This window comes from Triturus cristatus, chromosome 3_2 (genome assembly GCF_964204655.1).
Source record: "Triturus cristatus chromosome 3_2, aTriCri1.1, whole genome shotgun sequence".
Classification (NCBI taxonomy): Eukaryota; Metazoa; Chordata; class Amphibia; order Caudata; family Salamandridae; genus Triturus; species Triturus cristatus.
In genome coordinates this window covers 907755210-907773569 of record NC_140584.1, presented here as the reverse complement: position 1 = coordinate 907773569, position 18360 = coordinate 907755210, and the positions used below count along the sequence as shown (strand labels likewise).

The 18360-nt window shown below is 44.8% G+C and overlaps 1 protein-coding gene across 1 annotated transcript in view; it reads left to right on the top strand.

Annotated features, from left to right (window-relative positions):
* Positions 1-18360, top strand: part of GLOD4 (glyoxalase domain containing 4) — a 166892-nt gene that overhangs the window by 66295 nt on the left and 82237 nt on the right. The window contains exon 3 of the mRNA XM_085649356.1: positions 2796-2916. Coding sequence (XP_085505482.1) covers positions 2796-2916 — 121 coding nt within the window. The remainder of the gene's footprint in view (positions 1-2795; positions 2917-18360) is intronic.

Genomic DNA, 18360 nt, shown 5'->3' with positions numbered 1-18360 from the left:
GGGAGTAGTATTGCTGAGGGGTCTGATGTCTGTGGGGGCAGTGTGGAGGGTATGTGTGGCTGGGAGTGGGGTAGTGGATAATGAGGGGGGTATGAGCTGGCTGGGGGCTATAATCTGCCTTGCTAGAGTAGCTGTGTCATGGTGGGTGTTATCCGTGGTTGGTATATGGGTATGGGGGAGGGTATTGGGGATAGGGGAGGTAGTGGAGAGTGGCGATGAGGAAGGTCAGAGATTGGAGGTAATGGAAGGTGTGGTGTCGTTAGATCTGATGATGTTTCCATTAGAGGATGTTGGCGGAATGTGTTCTAAGGTAGGTGAGTTGATGATGCCTCTTTTATAGGTTCTGGGTAGGGGAGGAGGACTCTGATCTACAGGAGATGAGGAAGTGAGGGGTGTGGGTAGGTCCTGTGGGGCGTTAGGTGGAGAGAGGGTGTGGGTTTTTAGGGTGAGAAAGTATTTGTCAAATAGTTTTAGGTCCCTGTTAGCTGCTTGAATAAGAATAATGCAATTTTTGTAGGACGTTATGTTCAGGGTGGCTCTGAGGTTTGGTGCGGGAGTTGTTGTTATCCTGGCTCCGTATAGGATATTTTTATGGACGTGGATGGTTAGTAGCTTAGAAAAGGTAGACTGCCATTTGGCTGTTGTTTTTGTGAAAAATATGAGGTTATTGATTATCGTGCCTTTCTTGGCGTTGAATAGATAGGTTGGGGGTTAAGAATAGAGTATGCGCTGTTTCCTTCAGGTATCATATGTGCTCCAGCCATGATGTGGTAGCTCCTTTTTCTTTGTGTGGTGTCCTACCTTCTGGGTGGTGGGAGGTAGATTAATAGAAGGTTGGAACCTAGACTGCCATTTTGATAGGGTCGTTAAAGATGTCCGCCTGCTTTGCGGGTGAATGTATTGTCTGCTGTGGATAAACTGTTGGGATTGGGAAACCCTTTTTTGTTTATGGGTGTATAAGATTCAGTCACCTTACGTAATAAATGTAATGCTTGGCACTGGGTAGCCTTTTCGCTATCTTCTTCCAATTGTAATGATGCTCATTCGATCGGTTCTTGTTTGATCGGGCATGTCGAGATCAGGGGGTCAAGCATACACTGGTTTGAGTGGGGGAGACTGCTGTGATCAATTAGGTTAAGTTAAATTCAGTCACTATCTCAATGTCAGGTGTCAAAGTTTGTAAGGGCATAATTTGCTTAAACGTCTAGTAAGTTGAGCATACTTTGTTGCTTTCTGTTTGAAAACATGGTGCCATAACCATATAGAATCGTAGCGCCAAAACTGCACACTTCTGTGTCATCTGGGTGGAAAGCTACTTCATCTTACGAGACCGCCATCTTAGGGTCAGGCACCATAACATGACAATTTGTCTGGTAATCGAGGTTGCACCTGCCAATAGGTGCTTTTTATGTCAAAACTAGCACTGCCCAACTACAAGTATTTCAATTCTAATAGTATTATTTCAATAATTTCCTTTCAAAATCGTTTCAGACATGGACACTTGATCTCGTGAGACCGCCATTTTGAGGTCAGGCACCCTTCCGAGAGAGTTCGAAGGGTAACCCTCCGGTGCTTTTTGGGTCAAAATGTCTGCGCGCTGTGCTAGCAGTGGGTGCTTAAAAGTACAGACTCTGGCTATGACCACCTCTGTGATCGGGCGCTGTACCGCACTTTGCATCTAAGCCGACAGATATTGTCCCGGTAAGAGCCCCGCAAAGGAGTGACAAGTTAGGGCTTACCGGCATATATGATCTTAGGGGGTAGCAGCTGAGATCGTGTTTCATTAGCTCGTAAGCGGTTGCTTTTTATCGTCATCGGTCCCCAAGTGGCCCGGTGAGAGCAAGATGCTCTCCCCGTATAGATCGGCCCCACAAGATGGCCCCGCCGAACCAGCGTCGCTCGGCGTCTTATGCTCAATGGGAGAGGGAAGCTCTTTGCGGTTTCTTGAGATCGATGGTTGATCCGGTGCCAAAAGAGTCTCAACTGCTGTGGAGGGGTGGGGGTAGAGCGGTCCGCTCGGCAGGATCAGGCGCGATGTGAGGCAGGGGGACTGCTTCGGGATACGCATCCGCATAAACCAGGCTTTAGGAGGCTCGGCGCTCGCAGACCGGAGTGGGCTCGTCCCACAGCCCCCGAGAACAGTTCAAAGTTCAAGAAATGGTTCAAGTTTCGTGTCAGTGGCTCTATTCATGTGTTTATTAGCTGTGTGTCCTCTGACGAGGTTTAATAAGTTTTCTCTGCATGTTTTTTCAATTTTAAAATGCACTTCTATGTAACATGTAAAACATTGACAAACCCAATAGATTTCACAAAGACGAATACTATTGGTTTTACCAATGTTTGTTTCATCTCTTTCATTCATTTTTCACCACCTCCCATATGTCTCCCTGGCTGACCTACCTTCACTGGCCTACTATCACCCTCTAGCCCCTTAAAGCCTCCTTCCTACCTGAAAAAAAGATTGTGGCCAGCATTCCCCACCTGATACTTTACCCCTGCTGTTCTTGGAATGTCCAGGTGATGGGGGGCCTATGCAACTTCTCCAGGCCCAATATTATGCTGATGTCGCCAGCTTTTGTAGGGTAGAAATTACATCCCCAACAGAAGAGAACTGAAGGACTTTCTCACCCACCCTTTAATGCTATATTTCATCTGCTCAGCTACATATTTACTCCTATTGCAACACATCAAACTCCTTGTCCATGAAATACCACCACACTCCTACAAATCTAATCGAGCACACAAAAAATAATTTGTCATTAGAATTGATTCCGCTGTGTTTGTCCTTTTTGTAGCCCATACGATGGAAAATGGAGCAAGACCATGGTGGGCTTTGGGCCAGAGGACGATCATTTTGTGGTAGAGTTGACCTACAACTATGGTTTGGGTGAATATCGACTGGGCAACGACTTCTTGGTGAGTTGCCTTTAAAGACCTGTTCCTTTACACACTGTTCAAACAAAGATTGTGGCAATTTCATCCCAACTTGCTCCTGTATGCCTTACTGTACATCCACTCTTCAATGTATGCCTGCTGCTCCATTAAGCATAGTGTATTTCTACAAATACATGTAGCAGGGCTTTGTATCAGCCCTCTACTTTAATTGGCCTTTTCATTTGTCATTCACTTTTTGCTTCCCAGAATGCAGCACGAGGCAAAGGGTCAGCCCACATCACCCTGTCGTTGTCTTGTACTATTAGTGACTACAGTTTGCACATTCTCCTATACAGAAGTACCTTACAGCAGTGACAGGGCTACTGCTTTAATTAACCATTATTTTTTCCCATTCTTTATCACCTTTTTAGTGTTTAGTCATCCATATGTGTTTTTTAAATGTAAAAAGATTTATTGTCTTTTTTTCCAAATTATTACAAAGTGCTTTTATGTCAACACATCAATTTTGCAAGTTAGTCATTATCATATTCTTCAGTATCTTCAGTGAGACTTGTGTTGACAACTCAGAAGACACATCATACTATTAAATTAGGGAATATTTTAAAACAATCAGCATTAAATATAATAAGCTCATATGAACATACAATTAAAATAAAAACATGTATGGTTGACCATGATCATGGTGTTCTTTTACCACTCTACCTCCAGGTGAAAGTGGAGTGGGACTCATTGGTCTAATTCTTCAGGGGGAATGCTGACCATAGCATGTCACTAGTTAATGATATCTGTGAGCAAGATCAAGAATTGTTTGTGTAAATGAGCCCCTTCAAATATCTCTCCGCCTTTGTTCCAGGTAATCCATTTAAGGTAGTCCACCTCCCACTCTTGTGTATCGGGTACTGGTCCCCCTTTCTTGGTATTCAAATCCCAGCGGCATTGTTGGGATTGGTCTTCTCCCAGAGTTATAGCAGGGTCCCTTCCCATCTACAGGTATGTTACTGTCTGCCCAGAGCTTTGCAGTTTTCCTTACGCATTGTGTCCAACTTAGTTTCCGCCCAACCAAACCCATTTCTACATACTCGGGCCCCTGGAGTTATTCCATATTAATAATGCAAGTAAAGGTTCTAGTTCCTGATTGTATCTTAAATGTCAAACAAAAAAGATACCAAAGCTGTTCCTTAAAGCTAATGAGACGGACCAAGAGAGTATACAGGTGACCGATGTGTGTAGCACTAAGTCGGATATAGGAGCCCTCATACAACCGTCTTGGTGTCGTGAATCACGCACCCGTTGGGATGTGAAGCATCATCATCGGGCTGCTCCTGCGTTGGGCCGGCTGGTGCAATGCTCAACGGGCTCTTTTAAGGAGCGCTCTTATGGAGATCTTTTTATCCGGACAGCCGTTAGGTGATTGAGGGTAGGGGGCTCTATTGTGATGTAGATGAAAGAATAAGTGAAAATGTTAAAATAGATAGGGGAGTGCCAACTTAATCAGTTTATTTTGGGGCCTTCTTACCTAATTAAAAATTGTGTGAGGTGGAGTGTGGATGCCTAGAATTATGTGCTAGGTAGTCAACACTGCCTCATCTAGGGTCAACATGTTTCTCGCCCTGTCTGAGAATTACTCTGGCGATTCATCAGGACCTATTGGATTCTATCTACATGTGGGCTGTATAACAAGTTTTAAAACAGCATTTTTTAAGGAGATTACCTGCAACTCGGTCTACCTGTGGGAAAGAAGACCAATATGATCAAAGAATACCAAACATAAATTGTTACGGTTATAAGGTGCGTCTCGTAAGCCAAGAATGTGCAACTATAGTGATGGTGCACGCTAAGCGTGGTGATAAAAACACAATAAAACCATGTGATGTGAACACTCCACAATGTGTCATTGGGTTCCAAATAGCCTTATATAGCATCACAAGAACGTGCTGTGTGCACTTACCCTATCGAATTCATAGGTTAGCGCGCTGCAGTTCCTGGTAGAGGACGCAAGGAGTTCCTTGCGTTCTGTAATTGTATATATGACAAGGTTGCTAGCAGAATGGCATAGTGAAAGGTAGAAACTCCAGGGTAATATAGACCCCTTCTCTTGATTTAAAAATATATATATAATATATATAATCACAACATATCTCTGACTCCCCGCATTTGGCTGTTGTAAATAGGACACACAAAGCAAAGATTGGATAAAGTTTGAAACCTAATCTTAGTGGAAAAGAAAACTCTCTATCTGGTAAAGAGTCTAGTCAGCAAAGCTTATAACTCAGAGCAGTTCCCCTTCAAAGTCTTTATGCCTAAGTCTATCCATGTAGTAAAGTGAAAGCCCGCTAAAAATATTATTGACTAAGTCAATAGCATGAGGGTACTTACTGACGCGCCGAGTCCGCGTCTCCAGATGACCTACCCCGCTCTACCAGGCCTGGGAGGTGAAGTGTCGAGTATCGCGGGGATTCAAATAGGAAGTGCTCCCATGTCGGGCGGCGGGAATGGGCGTGACCGTATGGCGTTGTTCAGGTGAATGCTACGGTACATCGTGGGCGCCATCTTGGATGAGTATTAATAACGGCGCAGTCGAACCAAAGCAAGGACAAAAAACGATGTTATATCGATATGAGTGATGCGCTCGCTGTTGTGTGTGTTGCTATGGTAGTAATTGCGTAAGTGGGGTTTGGCACTGCAATTAAGTAGCCCGTTTGGAATAAATAGTGCGGAAATAGAGTATGGTTTCAAAATTGTGATTCGGGGGGGAAAGAGTGCATAGACCCTTAGTCCTAATGAGAGCATCTAAGAGAGAGGGTGAGACATTGACATGAGAAGGGCACCCCAGATTGGTATATGAGATGTGGAGTCAATGCGGTAGTGTGGAGGAGTCATAAGGCGCTGGTGGCCAATATAGCAGTTTGGGTGTTAATCAAGGTGGTTTAAGGGATGACCATGGGATTGCTTCATTAAGGCCTGTGGTGTGGGACCCCAATCTGTACACCCACCTTTGTTCTTTCACAAATAGCGCATCTTTGGTAATGTTGGGGAAAGATTCCAAGATTAGCCATGTGAATGAGTCTGGTGTATGTCCTATTTCTTGGAAATGCATACACATTTTCGTGTTGGTTCTTTTGCAACGAAAATTGCTGCGGTGTTCTGTAATGCGTGTTTTTATTGGACGAGTTGTCATGCCAATATATTGTAGTCTGCAAGGGCATGTAATAAGATAAACGCAGTTTGCTGTATTACAATTGGTGTGGTGACGTAGTTCCCACTTGAAGCCATTGCTGAATTGTACAGATTTGTGTGTCGAAGTGAGGGGGCACACGGAGCACGAGCCACATGGGTAATGTCCACTGACAGGTGGTAGGTTCCATAGAGATCTTTGGTTGGAGTTCCCCTGTGTGCGTGGACGGGTGTGGATCAGTGTATCCCTCAAGTTTTTCGTACGTTTAAACGAGAACCTGGGGGTTTCAATGTTCATTGTGCCTGTGTTGAGGATTTTCCAGTGTTTTTTAATGCATCTTGTGATCTCATTAGAAGCAGGAGTAAATGAGATGACACAGGTAAGGACATCAGTAGGGTTTTGTGTCCTAGGTGATAGCAACGCTTCTCGATGGTTATTGCGCGCTCTCTTGTTAGCTAAGGCAATTTGTTTTTCTGGGTATTCCCGTGCTCTTAAGTTGGTAGCCAATCTTTTTGCCTCCAACTTGTAGTCAGACAGGTCACTGCAATTACGTCTTACCCTCAAAAATTGTCCGACAGGTAAGTTCTCCTTCAAACTCCGTGGATGGTGGCTGGAGTAAAGTAACAAACTATTCCGGTCTGTCGGTTTTTTGTATAGAGTCGTGGTGAGAGTACCCCTGTTAACCCCTTCGATGCTGCGCAGATTCCGCCGCTGTGCTGACGGAATCTTGCGCGGGCGTGGTCATGACGGAATGGTTCCGTCATGAGCACAGCTCAACCGTGGGTCATGACGGAACCATTCCGTCATGAGCACCGAAGGGGTTAAGAACGATGTTCAGATCTAGGAATGGGATGTTTTTTCCGGAGATCGTGTGTGTAAATTTCAGGTGTGGATCAAGAGTGTTAATCCAACTACAGAAGTCAATACAGGTTGACATCTCTCCTTTCCATAGTATCAGGATGTCGTCAATGAACCTCTTCCAAAGGTATATATCAGCAGAGAATGGATTTGAGTGATGGAAAATGTTGCGTGTCTCAAAGTCAGACATGTAAAGACATGCTAAGCTCGGCGCAAATTTACTGCCCATACAAGTGCCTTGTGTCTGTTTGTAAATTTGGCCTTTAAATTAAAAAAAAATTTCAGTTAGGGCTAACGTTGCGCAATCCATTATAAAGCTGATAGGGGTGTTATGGTCCCAGGGATCATAATTGAGTACGCTTTCCACCACATCAAGTGTAGCCCTCTGAGGTATGTTGGTGTATAACGCCTGTACATCTAGGGTTACCAGTAGTTTGATCTCATCCGTGGAGGGTAATCCTGTTATCAGGCGAAGTAGATCTGAGGTGTCTTGTATGTAGGATTGTGTTTTTTTGACAAATGGTTGAAAAAAATAATCGCAGAATTGCGAAAGGGGTTCAAGGACTGAGTCAATTCCTGACACTATAGGCCTACCGGGTACCGGAGAAATCCCTTTATGGATTTTTGGCAGAGTGTAGAAATATGGGGTCCTTGGGTTCTTTTTAATCAGGAAAGAAGCTTCTTTCTTGCTTATCCAACCCTGGCTCTCTGCTGAGAAGACCAAAGCTGTGATAGTTGTCAAAAGTCGCTGCGTGGGGTTGTGTGTGACTGGAGTGTAGTAGTCCCGGTCACTTAGTTGTCGTCTACATTCCAGTTCGTAGTCAGTTGTTGCCATAATGACTGTTGCCCCTCCTTTGTCTGCCTGTTTTATAGTAATAGATGTGTCACTGGATATGTTCTTGATGGCCTCTGTTTCTGCCTTGGACATGTTGTTGTAATGCCTTGGCATTACAACAACATGTCCAAGGCAGAAACAGAGGCCATCAAGAACATATCCAGTGACACATCTATTACTATAAAACAGGCAGACAAAGGAGGGGCAACAGTCATTATGGCAACAACTGACTACGAACTGGAATGTAGACGACAACTAAGTGACCGGGACTACTACACTCCAGTCACACACAACCCCACGCAGCGACTTTTGACAACTATCACAGCTTTGGTCTTCTCAGCAGAGAGCCAGGGTTGGATAAGCAAGAAAGAAGCTTCTTTCCTGATTAAAAAGAACCCAAGGACCCCATATTATAGGAGTAAATATGTAGCTGAGCATGGGTATATGAGACAGGTCTTTAAGTACTGCCTGTTCAAAAGTAATGACCTCAGGTGGCACCATATTAGTGTGGGGGGTGAAAGTAGATTTGTTGTGTAGTCCACTGTCTGTCCGTTGCGTCATTGCCGTGTCTTTGAAGAACGACTTTAGCCTAACCTTACGGAAGAACTGTTGGATTTCACAATGTTGTTTAAACAGGTCTATCTTTGGAGTTGGTACAAAGCCTAGGCCTCTCTGTAATACCTTATGTTCAATCTCGGTAAGATGTCTTAGGGAAAGGTTGACTACTAAGTCTTCTTTTTGTTGTTGGTGTAGCTCCGGGTCTCCATGGTTCTCGGAGTGTCCTCCCACTGAATTCTCGTCCCTTGTGGGGTTGGCTGATTGTTTTTTCTTCTTTGCCCTCGCCCTCTGCCCCAACCTCTGCCTAAAAAAGGCTGGTTGTACACCGGGGGGTAGAACTGGGGTGGGCCTTGTGGTGGTATAGGATATGGTGGGGGACCATGGGGGTGTATGGGGTATTGCCAGAATGCAGGATTCTGAAAGGGGCCCATCTGGAAGTTTTGGTAGGTTTGGCGATTGCCTTTGCGGAATGTGTTATAGTTCACTGATTCGGAACTAGAATTGCTGTTGCTTGAAGATCCTCTCCTTGAGGAGTTGGAAGCTGAATCTCCTGAATTGTTAGAGGTAGGTGGTATAAAGTCTTCTTTCAGGTAAGGATAGACTTTTTCTTTCTCGAAATTGCTCACATCTTTCTGTAGTTTCTTTACTTTCTGTTTCATCAAGTACTCACGATGTTCGGCCATTTCATTATTGATTTCTGAAAGTTTCGTCTTATACAGAGTGGAAGCAGTAGCGCTTTTCAATGTGCTTTCTGCCAATTGGATTCTCGCCAAGAGTGCCTCTGCTAGTCTCTTGGCAGTATTGATAATCAAGATGAGGAGGTCTCTGGTGCATTTCCAGGAGACCTGGGACCAGTCGATTTTAAACGGGCCATCCTCTAAAAAGATACGGGGGAAGATTTTAACTATTAGTCCATTTGGAGCAATATTGGCCCTCAGATATTCGGTCATGAGGGCTCCGTGGAGGGTGATCTTGACCCATTCTCTTTTCATAGAGGAAAGGGATTGCCAATCTTCCGATTGGCTCCCTGTGGCTGAGCCTCCATCTGCTCCCAGAATAGAGGGGGCACTCAGGATCTCGTCAGCAAAGGCTTCACCAAAACTCAGTCCTTGGCCCTCCATTATAGTCAATCGTAGTGGTGGGTATATATCCTGAATTGGATGTAGAAGCAGAGATGTGGAGTATTCTAAAAACGATGGCTCGTGTGTAACAACAACCAGTCGTTGTGGTTTAAATATGGGAAACGCGAAAGAGTATTAAAAATGGGGGATATACACAGGTTAACCCACCAGAGAATTGGTGTGAAAATTAAATGATGTAGCAGAGCATTCTAGGAAGCATATTTTAGTGAGGGCTGATGTGGAAAGGAAGGACAGGAAGACGTGGTTGCCAATCCACAGTGAAAGGTTTATTGTAGAATGGAGAAACTCCAGCCACAGAATAGCAGCCCACAGGGATCCCTTCCAACTGCTTTCACTGCTTCTACTTCAAACTAACACAGTCAAACATTCTGCCAGAACATACCTCAATAGAGGAACAGAATGGAGGTAAACAGGAGAGACCATAATAACATTACAATATTACCACCGGGCGAAGCAGCTGCGTTCTACAAATCCTGATTGATTGATTGACAGGTACTCTGCGCATTGTTCTCGGTGAAAGCTCTGTCAGCATTATTCATGAGAGTTTTAATTGCTGTGCCAGTGTTTGCTTCTATGATGTCTTGAGGTTTATGAAATATCTGGATACCCATATATTTGAAGGAGCATGGCTCCAATGTCAAGTGCTCTCCTAGCTGCGCAACTGGGTCATCTAAGTTGATCAATCTAATTGGGTAACAAACGTCTTTCCCTATTTAAGACCTGATATGCAACCAAATTGCTCTAATATTTCAGTCGTGCAACTGAGTCCCCTGTCGACCTCCCTGGGATATATCAGGACATCATCTGCGTATTGTGATTTTATGTAGTCTATCCCTGCTACATTAATCCCTAATAATTTGCTTTGCAGATCGCTGGGCGCTCCATCCCCAAAGCAAGCAGTGGTGGTAGGCGACAGCCCTGTGCTGTTCTTCTTTGAATCCTGCTAGAGTCTGAAATTATTTCCCCTATCTTTACTATGACTATTGTGTCAGTGTAAAGTATTTTTAGCCATTTTGCAAGCATGTCCCCAAACCCCAATTGTTTCATAACTGCAAATAGGTATGTCCAGCTGTTTGGATCAAAAGCCTGGACACCATATGTGTTTTGTAGGTGTGGCGATTTATTTGACGACTTAAGTTGGTGTGCAGTTGCCTACCTGTCCGCCTCAGTTAGTTGGGACAAACGATCGTTGAGACTAACTGATCTCAGATCTGCAGTGGTTCTTCAAAGTTTGCTATAGTCTTTTTGATCTCATAGGTTATCCCAATACATGAATCTCTCAGCACGACTTTGAAGACCTCCCATTCATTATTCACCAATGCTGCTGTTTCTTCTTTCTCCTCATTGTACCTATCTATTTCCTTACCTTCTATGTTCCTAAAACTGCATTCATCTAGCACAGTTAGCTGCAGTCGCCACGTTGGGATAGCAGATCTTTTATGCCTCCGTGCAAGGTGTACCAGCAACAGATTATGATCTAAATATGATCGGCTCAGAAATTCAGCATAAGACACCTGGGAGAGAATGGTTTCACTGTATATCTAGCATGTAGGTCACGGATGGATGAGTAAAATGGGTACTTAGCTGAGTCAGGCTGAGCATTTCTCCAAACATCTGTCATTGCTCAGTGCGCTCTCCAAGTCGCCAAAGCCTTAGCTATCCTCATTGTTTTGGCCATGACGAACCACGGATGTGACCTATTCTTAATGACATCTTCCCTCCATTAGTCGCCTGCCAGTATCATATGGGAACCTGCAAATTATGCTAATTCAGCTGTGAGGTATCATAGAATTCTCCCCGGCCAACACTGGGGGCACAGATGCTACCCAGCAAAACCACTACCCAGTCCAGCCTACCCAGTAATAGGACATATCGTTCCTCTGGGTCTATGATCTGCTTCAAAAACTCGAAGGCAATTCCAGGTTATCAAAATACCTCTGCAAAAGTGTTTCCCCACTCCACCGTCTTTTAATTTTAATGATCTTCGCAGACGTTAGGTGTGTCTCCTGTGGTAAAGTTATGTCCACTCCTCTGCTTCAAAAATATGTGTGTATTTTATGTCTTTTAGGGATCCTATGTATATCTTGGGCATTCCAAGTCAATATTTTATATCTATACGGCCTGCCTGGTGGAGTAGGATTTTTCATTGCCATTGTACCTTACAATAATGCTGTAGGGGATTGGGTCTGTCCCGAGTATTGTGGTTCTTAACAGCTCTCCTACACCTAATCCTCCCTGGTGGTCTTCATTTGTGATAAAATGTGTGCTTGTTCATACTCTTTGTACAAAAACTATAAATATAACCTCTGTATTGAACTCCCATACAAGGGTCAGTGCCAGAACCACACCTATTCAAAATTGTGAATTAATATCTAATTATGTAATGCAATCACCTCATTGACTTGGATGGGTGATTTATGTTTACTTAGTGTGCTACTCTATGTTGTTTGGCTTATACCAGCCCCTTCTCTGTTCCCCCTATTGTTGTTTGCATATTGCGCCTGCATGCAAACCTCTCTGGTCTGTTGAGTGATCATCATAAGACAGAGATACCATAAATATACCAGTTCATCTTCTGCTCTGGTGGTTAGAATTGGCCCTCCGTTTCGGACTTCACCATTGCATCGAGTCTGGCTCAGAGCTGGTTGGGTCCCTTTCTGTTGCAGCTTGTATTTTGGTCCGCTAGGTCATCAGGCACTTCGCTGCTAATGTTACTGTAATAAACAGACCGGAGAAGTCAAGCTGGATACGATCAGTTTAATACTACATATGAGCTACACGGTAATGGAGGGTGAACACGCAGGGACCCCTCCACTGCGAGCAACATTTAAAGCCACAATTTAACTGCCAATACAATAGACTGTAATGATGTAAATGAGCATTTACATCATCATATTCCAACTACGTACATTATAACATTATAACTTAAAATACCAGTGCTGGGAGTTCACTGGGACTGGACTCACAGACTTGCATTGAAGGTGTCCTGTCCCAGGTTTAAGAGACTTAAATGGGGAGGCAGTTGTTTTACCACTGAAGTCCCGGTCCTATGGAACAGTCTACCAATGAGCATTAAAGCAGCTCCCACATTGCTGAGTTTCAGGAAGCTAACAAAAACCTGGCTTTTTAACCCCTAGGTACCCAGTACCCTCACCTTACTGCCAATTAACCAGCGCCAAGACACCCATGGGTATTCGAGCGCTTTATAAACTTTTTAACATAACATTACAGTTACTCAGTCTTACCTTTCATTTTTGTCTTGCAGGACTGTATGTCTTGCAGGACTGTATGTCAGCCCTTTTTATTAATCAGTGAATCCTTAATCTTGGTGCATTTAAGTCCTCTTTGACTATGAGGTGAACTTTCTGTAAGTTCATTATTGGTGTGTTTTCAAGCAAGTCCCATGCATCCATGGCCTCATTGAAAAATATAGTCATATTATCTGTAATTATTTTGAATTATATAACCCCATCATCCTGGATCAGCCGTTTGACCTCCAGGTAAGACAGTCTCTGGAGTTAGACTGCCAGGATATTGTCCCAAAACAGCATGACTTTTCTGTCTTCCACTATGAAGTGCCCAACTTCTTTGATATCTGAAGGATTATGCGTCGGTCTTTACAGTTCTAAAGACACATTACCACCATTCTAGGTAGTATGCGTGGGAAACAGGATGGAACTCTCTGGGCTGGTTCAATCACAAACAGTTTGGAGAGGCCTGGGTGAGCGATTTTGTTACATCCAGTTCTACATATACATGCCCATGTTGGTGGCTTCTTTCTCTTCTGGGAGTCCTATCACTCTGCTGTTATTGCGGCAGGACTTTCCTTCAAAGTCCTTGATTATCCTCTCTAGGATTCGGACTCTGTCTGTGATGTCTTGTTTTTCATGTTGGAGATAGGCTACTTCTGAAGTTAGTTCTTCCAGTCGTTATTCAGTTTTACCCTCTCCGCAGTTTCCTTTGATCGTCTCCGAGTAGTCCTACATTAGTTATAACTGCATTAATCATTTTTTCCAGTATTTCCTTAGTTTGAATAGTTTGTCCAACTTCAACTGTACCTCCGAGTCATCCTGTGTATGACCCTCTGGCTTTTGCTCCATCTTCTCAACCAGTTGTCCGCTTTCCTCAGTGGCTTGTCCGCCATCTAATCTGTCTGATGCTTTTGCTTCTTTTAATTGGCCCATTCTGCAACAGCAGGGCTCTCATTTAATATCTGGTGGCCTGTTGTTAATTTCAAGGATTAATGCATTGATCGAGTCTCTGCCTTTTGCCTAAGATCAAGTGAGGAGTAACGCATTGAGATATTTTGGGGGCCTGCCATCTGCTGTTCTCGACTGCACAGGGGAAGAATTTCTATTTTATTAGAGATCTTAGACCAGAGGTCTGACTGTGTGGCTGCTTTCCTAGAGGGGTGCCAATTCCTTGGTACGTATTTGTAATGCAGATGACCTGGAAGTGCGACCTTGATTATTTGGCACATTTCCAGGCTGTTTAAATTTACAAGCAGCCCTTGAAGTGCATGAAAAAAGCTTGTGAACCGTGATCCTGAGTGCCATGGGGGCAGGGCTCAATGAGTGTGATGGCGGGGTCAAAGAGGAGCCTAAAAACAACAAAATAGTCGATAAACAGTTTGTTGTTATTTTGCCTTTTAGTTACTGAATGTAAAATAAGGCGCACACAACTAATGGTGGGAAATGTACACTTTTACGTGAAACCTCAGTTGGTTAATGCCGTCCCTGCAGATGTCTGTGTGTGTGATACCAGAGAGGCACAGAATTGAATCCAAGTTGGGGCAGTGGGGAACAGTGGATTTTGTAGTTATAGTGCTACAAGGTCTTATCCTTTGACATAAAGCACTTTGAATATTTAGGTCATTATTTGATAATAGAATTACAAACAATTTGTTAGGCTACCACAAAATAATTTAGTGTTTACAATAAAACAAATACTTTCAAAATCTATAATTTAGCATTGAGTAATCAGAATGTACGTAGTGTAAAAATGTTTGTAAGTGTCTTCATTACTCCAGAACTCGGTTGAAAACACACTTACATTACCTCTTTAAAGAATAGATCGTTGTCACCATAAAACTTTAACTGACTCGCCAATTAAAGGCTGGTGAGAAGGTCTGTTTCTTCTTTAGCTCTCTTCCACCCGACCTTTGACTTTCAGGCAGATGATCCTCAATTTCAGCATTAACTGTTCAGGGACAGGTGTTTTTGTAAAAGGTGAGTCCAGAGGGTGGCATGGAGGACGCTAACAGGGCTTCGTTCAGATGCAGAGCCATAACCCTCTGGATCATTGGGGCCTCAGAGAAATGGCACAGGCAGGAGAAAGAGGAAAGGACAGAGAACCATGGATAGTGTCATATATAATATATGGTTCAGAATAGGGACACAATATTAGGGCTCATTTGTTTTTTGTTTGCTGATAGAGAGAGACCGCTTCCTCAGAGACATTTACCCAAGGAAGTAGGCGATATATGGAGGCTTTTTAGGTCGAGCCTTAGTGCAGCGCACATGCGCTGCTCTAAGGAGAAGGCCTCTTGGAGCTGACCAGCACTTCGCGCACGAGCTTGCCTTCTCGTGCGCGAAGTCCTGATATTCCATTGGCCTTTGCGTGCGTCTTTGTAAAAAGACAGCACACAATTGGCAAAAGGCGTCTTTTTGTCCCAGCTTTATGAGACAATATTGACGCCCATGGCCTAGGGCTTGCGGTTACGCCCAGCAGTGGCATCTGTTTCCAATTATCGTGCCCAGACGCGGGCGCGATAATTGGAAACAGATGGGCTGCTGCTCGCAAGCGCGCGCACACACCACTCACGGGCTTGTTCTTGTTCAGTTTGCTGCTACAAATCTATGCTATCCATTGGGCTCCCCGCGTTGGAAGGAATCTACCCTTGTGTTTTCCACGAAGCGCTGTAAATAAACGGATGGAAGAAATGCTCTAGCCTTTAAATCCCGGGCAAATAAAATAAGCAATCTGTCAGAGGGTGAGAGGGGGGGCTAAAACATGCCTAGCGCCTTAAAGGAGCGAATTAGCGACGATGATGTTCGCTTCTGGTGAGGTAGGCCGCCATATTTGAAGGGGATCTGTTGTAATCACTGCCCCTAAGTCTACATCGGGTATCTGAATGTAGTCTCCCCGTGCCTAACTAAATTAATGCGTCCTTGTGTAATGTAACTGGCGCTCATATAAAGCACAGCAATACCTCCGGGTCGAGTTCCCACTACATAAAACTGCAAAACAAAATGTTGAAAAGGGCAAACATTGGCGAGAATACTTGGGTTTTTAAGAAGAGCACCTGACCCGGGCATATCTGATATACGAGATGCAGGCACCAAACCTCTTCCGTGAGCCCGGAAAATGAGGACACCGCTGAATCCTCGTCAGTGGTACTAAGCGCTATATCGTGCAATTACGATATAGCAGGATATACTGGAACCCTCGACCACATGTGGCAGAGGGGGGCCCATCCTGATCTTAAATCTGAAGTCTGACGGCGTCACAGCCCCCTGCTGCAGCATCCAGTGTCTAACAGCACCGCGACAGCCACGAATCGCTGTAAATGAACGGACGGAAGAAACGCTCTAGCCTTTAAATCCCGTGCAAATAAAATAAGCAATCTGTCAGAGGGTGAAAGGTGGGTCTAAAACATGCCTTGCACCTTGAAGGAGCGCATTAGCGACGATGATGTTTTCAGGATTGAGCCAAAGGCAGTGTTCAAAGGTTATTCCTGCTGTGATCACATGGCTTCAGATCTTAGCGCCTGGTTGGTAAACAGAGAGGACACAGATCTAATCACTCATTCTGTCCCTGGAGCATGCGCACTGCATACCAACGAGCAGCAGCCGAGGCCCCGGGGGAAGGGAGGCGTGACGTGCCCAATAATGGCTGATGGCTGTAATTTCCTCACTGCTGTAATACCGGAGCATCACACGGCTAGTAACGGGAGAAACAAAGCACTCTGCATCTAATGTGCCACGAACTTAGGGGGTCACTGCACTCAGAAGCACGGGTGCTGTCTATTATTTTAATTTATCCATTCTTCGGTGATCGGGATTTTTATCTCCGTTCCTAGAATATTGATTTGTTGAACCCTTGAAGCAATTGCGAGTCCGCTAGCAAATATTCAAACATTGAACAAGAAATTATTTGACGTGGTGCTGGATGAAGTGCAGAAGGTAAAATCTAAAAATTAGTGTTAAAATCTTCTACAGAGATTTTGCTTCTGGGAGACGTTTGGGTGGGGGACCATGTCAGATCTGTCATTCCCTCCACTTCTCCCAATTCTACAAATATTTACAACTTAGACATGCCATTCAGGGCCACATCCCCTCCCCCACATCCTTCCCAGAATTCAGCCTCCTAGAGGCCCAAGTGATGATGGGGAACCTGGGTAGAGGGGGGGTGTCATGGATCTATCGCTCCCTAATGAACAACGGTCCCGCGGTCCTGGACCTCCTTCGCGCTCGCTGGGAGGGGTGGCTGGACGCGGATTGGAGGGACGCCCTTATGGCCCCCAAACCACTGACGACCTCCTCCAAGCTGCGTCTCTTCCAGCTCTACTATCTCCATGCGGCTTACCTCACCCCCGCACGCCTGTACAGGGCTTGCTTGCGGTCCTCTCCATCTTGCGCACGCTGCCAGCAGGCCCCGGCTGATTTTTATCACATGGTGTGGCAATATTCTGCTCTTGCGCCGTTCTGGGCGGGGGTGGAGCTTGAGCTCACGCAGGCCCTTGGGTGGGAGGTGCCCCATGACCCGCTGCGCATGCTCCTGGGGGTGTTTGACAGCCTTGATGGATCCCGGGCTGAGAAACGTTTCCTGGGAAAGGCGTTGGCGGTGGCAAAACGCGACATCACAGCACTCTGGTCCCAAGCTAAATCCCCAACAATGTGTAGATGGAGAAGAGGGGTGGACTGGTGTGGTACCCAGGAGGAGCCTCTTTTCTAAGCTAGGGGTTGTCCTGAACTCTTTGGCAGGATCTGGGGCAAATGGTTTAATCTTCTGCGGCCCTAAGGTATTCGTGTCTATCCTGTATGTGGTCATATAAAAGCTGGTGAGCTATCCATCCCATGACTGCTTTTATAGATCTCTGTCATTCTCAAGGATTGCATTGTGCGTGTATAATGTGTCTGATTTGCTGCCGATGAATTTCTTGTTCTCTTTGATTATAATAAATTCGATTATCAAAAAAAAAGACCTTCTACAGAGCTAAAACTTATAAGGTCCCAAAGGCGAGACCTATTGGCTATGCCAATGCTTGTTTTAAAAAGGGCTATCACTACTATTTGGGCAGCAGGTACTGGGGACAAGGGTGTATGTGGCTGCTGCACTCCAAATATGGTTGACTTACTGCGAGAAAGCAGAGTGGGGGCCCATTGTCCTTGCTAGCATTAGAGCACAGGTCACTCTCACTGCTTTTTTTTTTTTTTAACACAAAGGGACATAATATCATTGGTGCTGCAGGTATAGAGGCATCAGGGCGCAGGAGGATCAGGAGCCAACTAAAACCCATACATGGCTCTTTTACTATCCTTCCTTTCTTGAATTAGGGCCCAGTGCAGACTTAACTATGCCAGTATTGCTTTGGGCCTCGGAGTAATGGCTCAAGAGAGGGGAAAATGGAAGCAGAGGAGACACCTTAGTTTGGCCTCAGAGAGATGACAGGGAATGGGGTAAAAGTGGCAGAGATGGTATCCTGTTAATCAGGGCCTCAGTTATTGTTCAGCCCAGTCCCTACCACTTCCGTAATCCTTGCCATAAAGTTTTAGAGGGGGTTGGGGCTCGACTAAAAAGCATTTTTCTTACGGAGCTCAAAGCAAAAAAGTTTGAAGACCATTGTACGTAGACAATGAAGTACTCCCAATTAGTCATCTAGTCAGGGTCTTTGA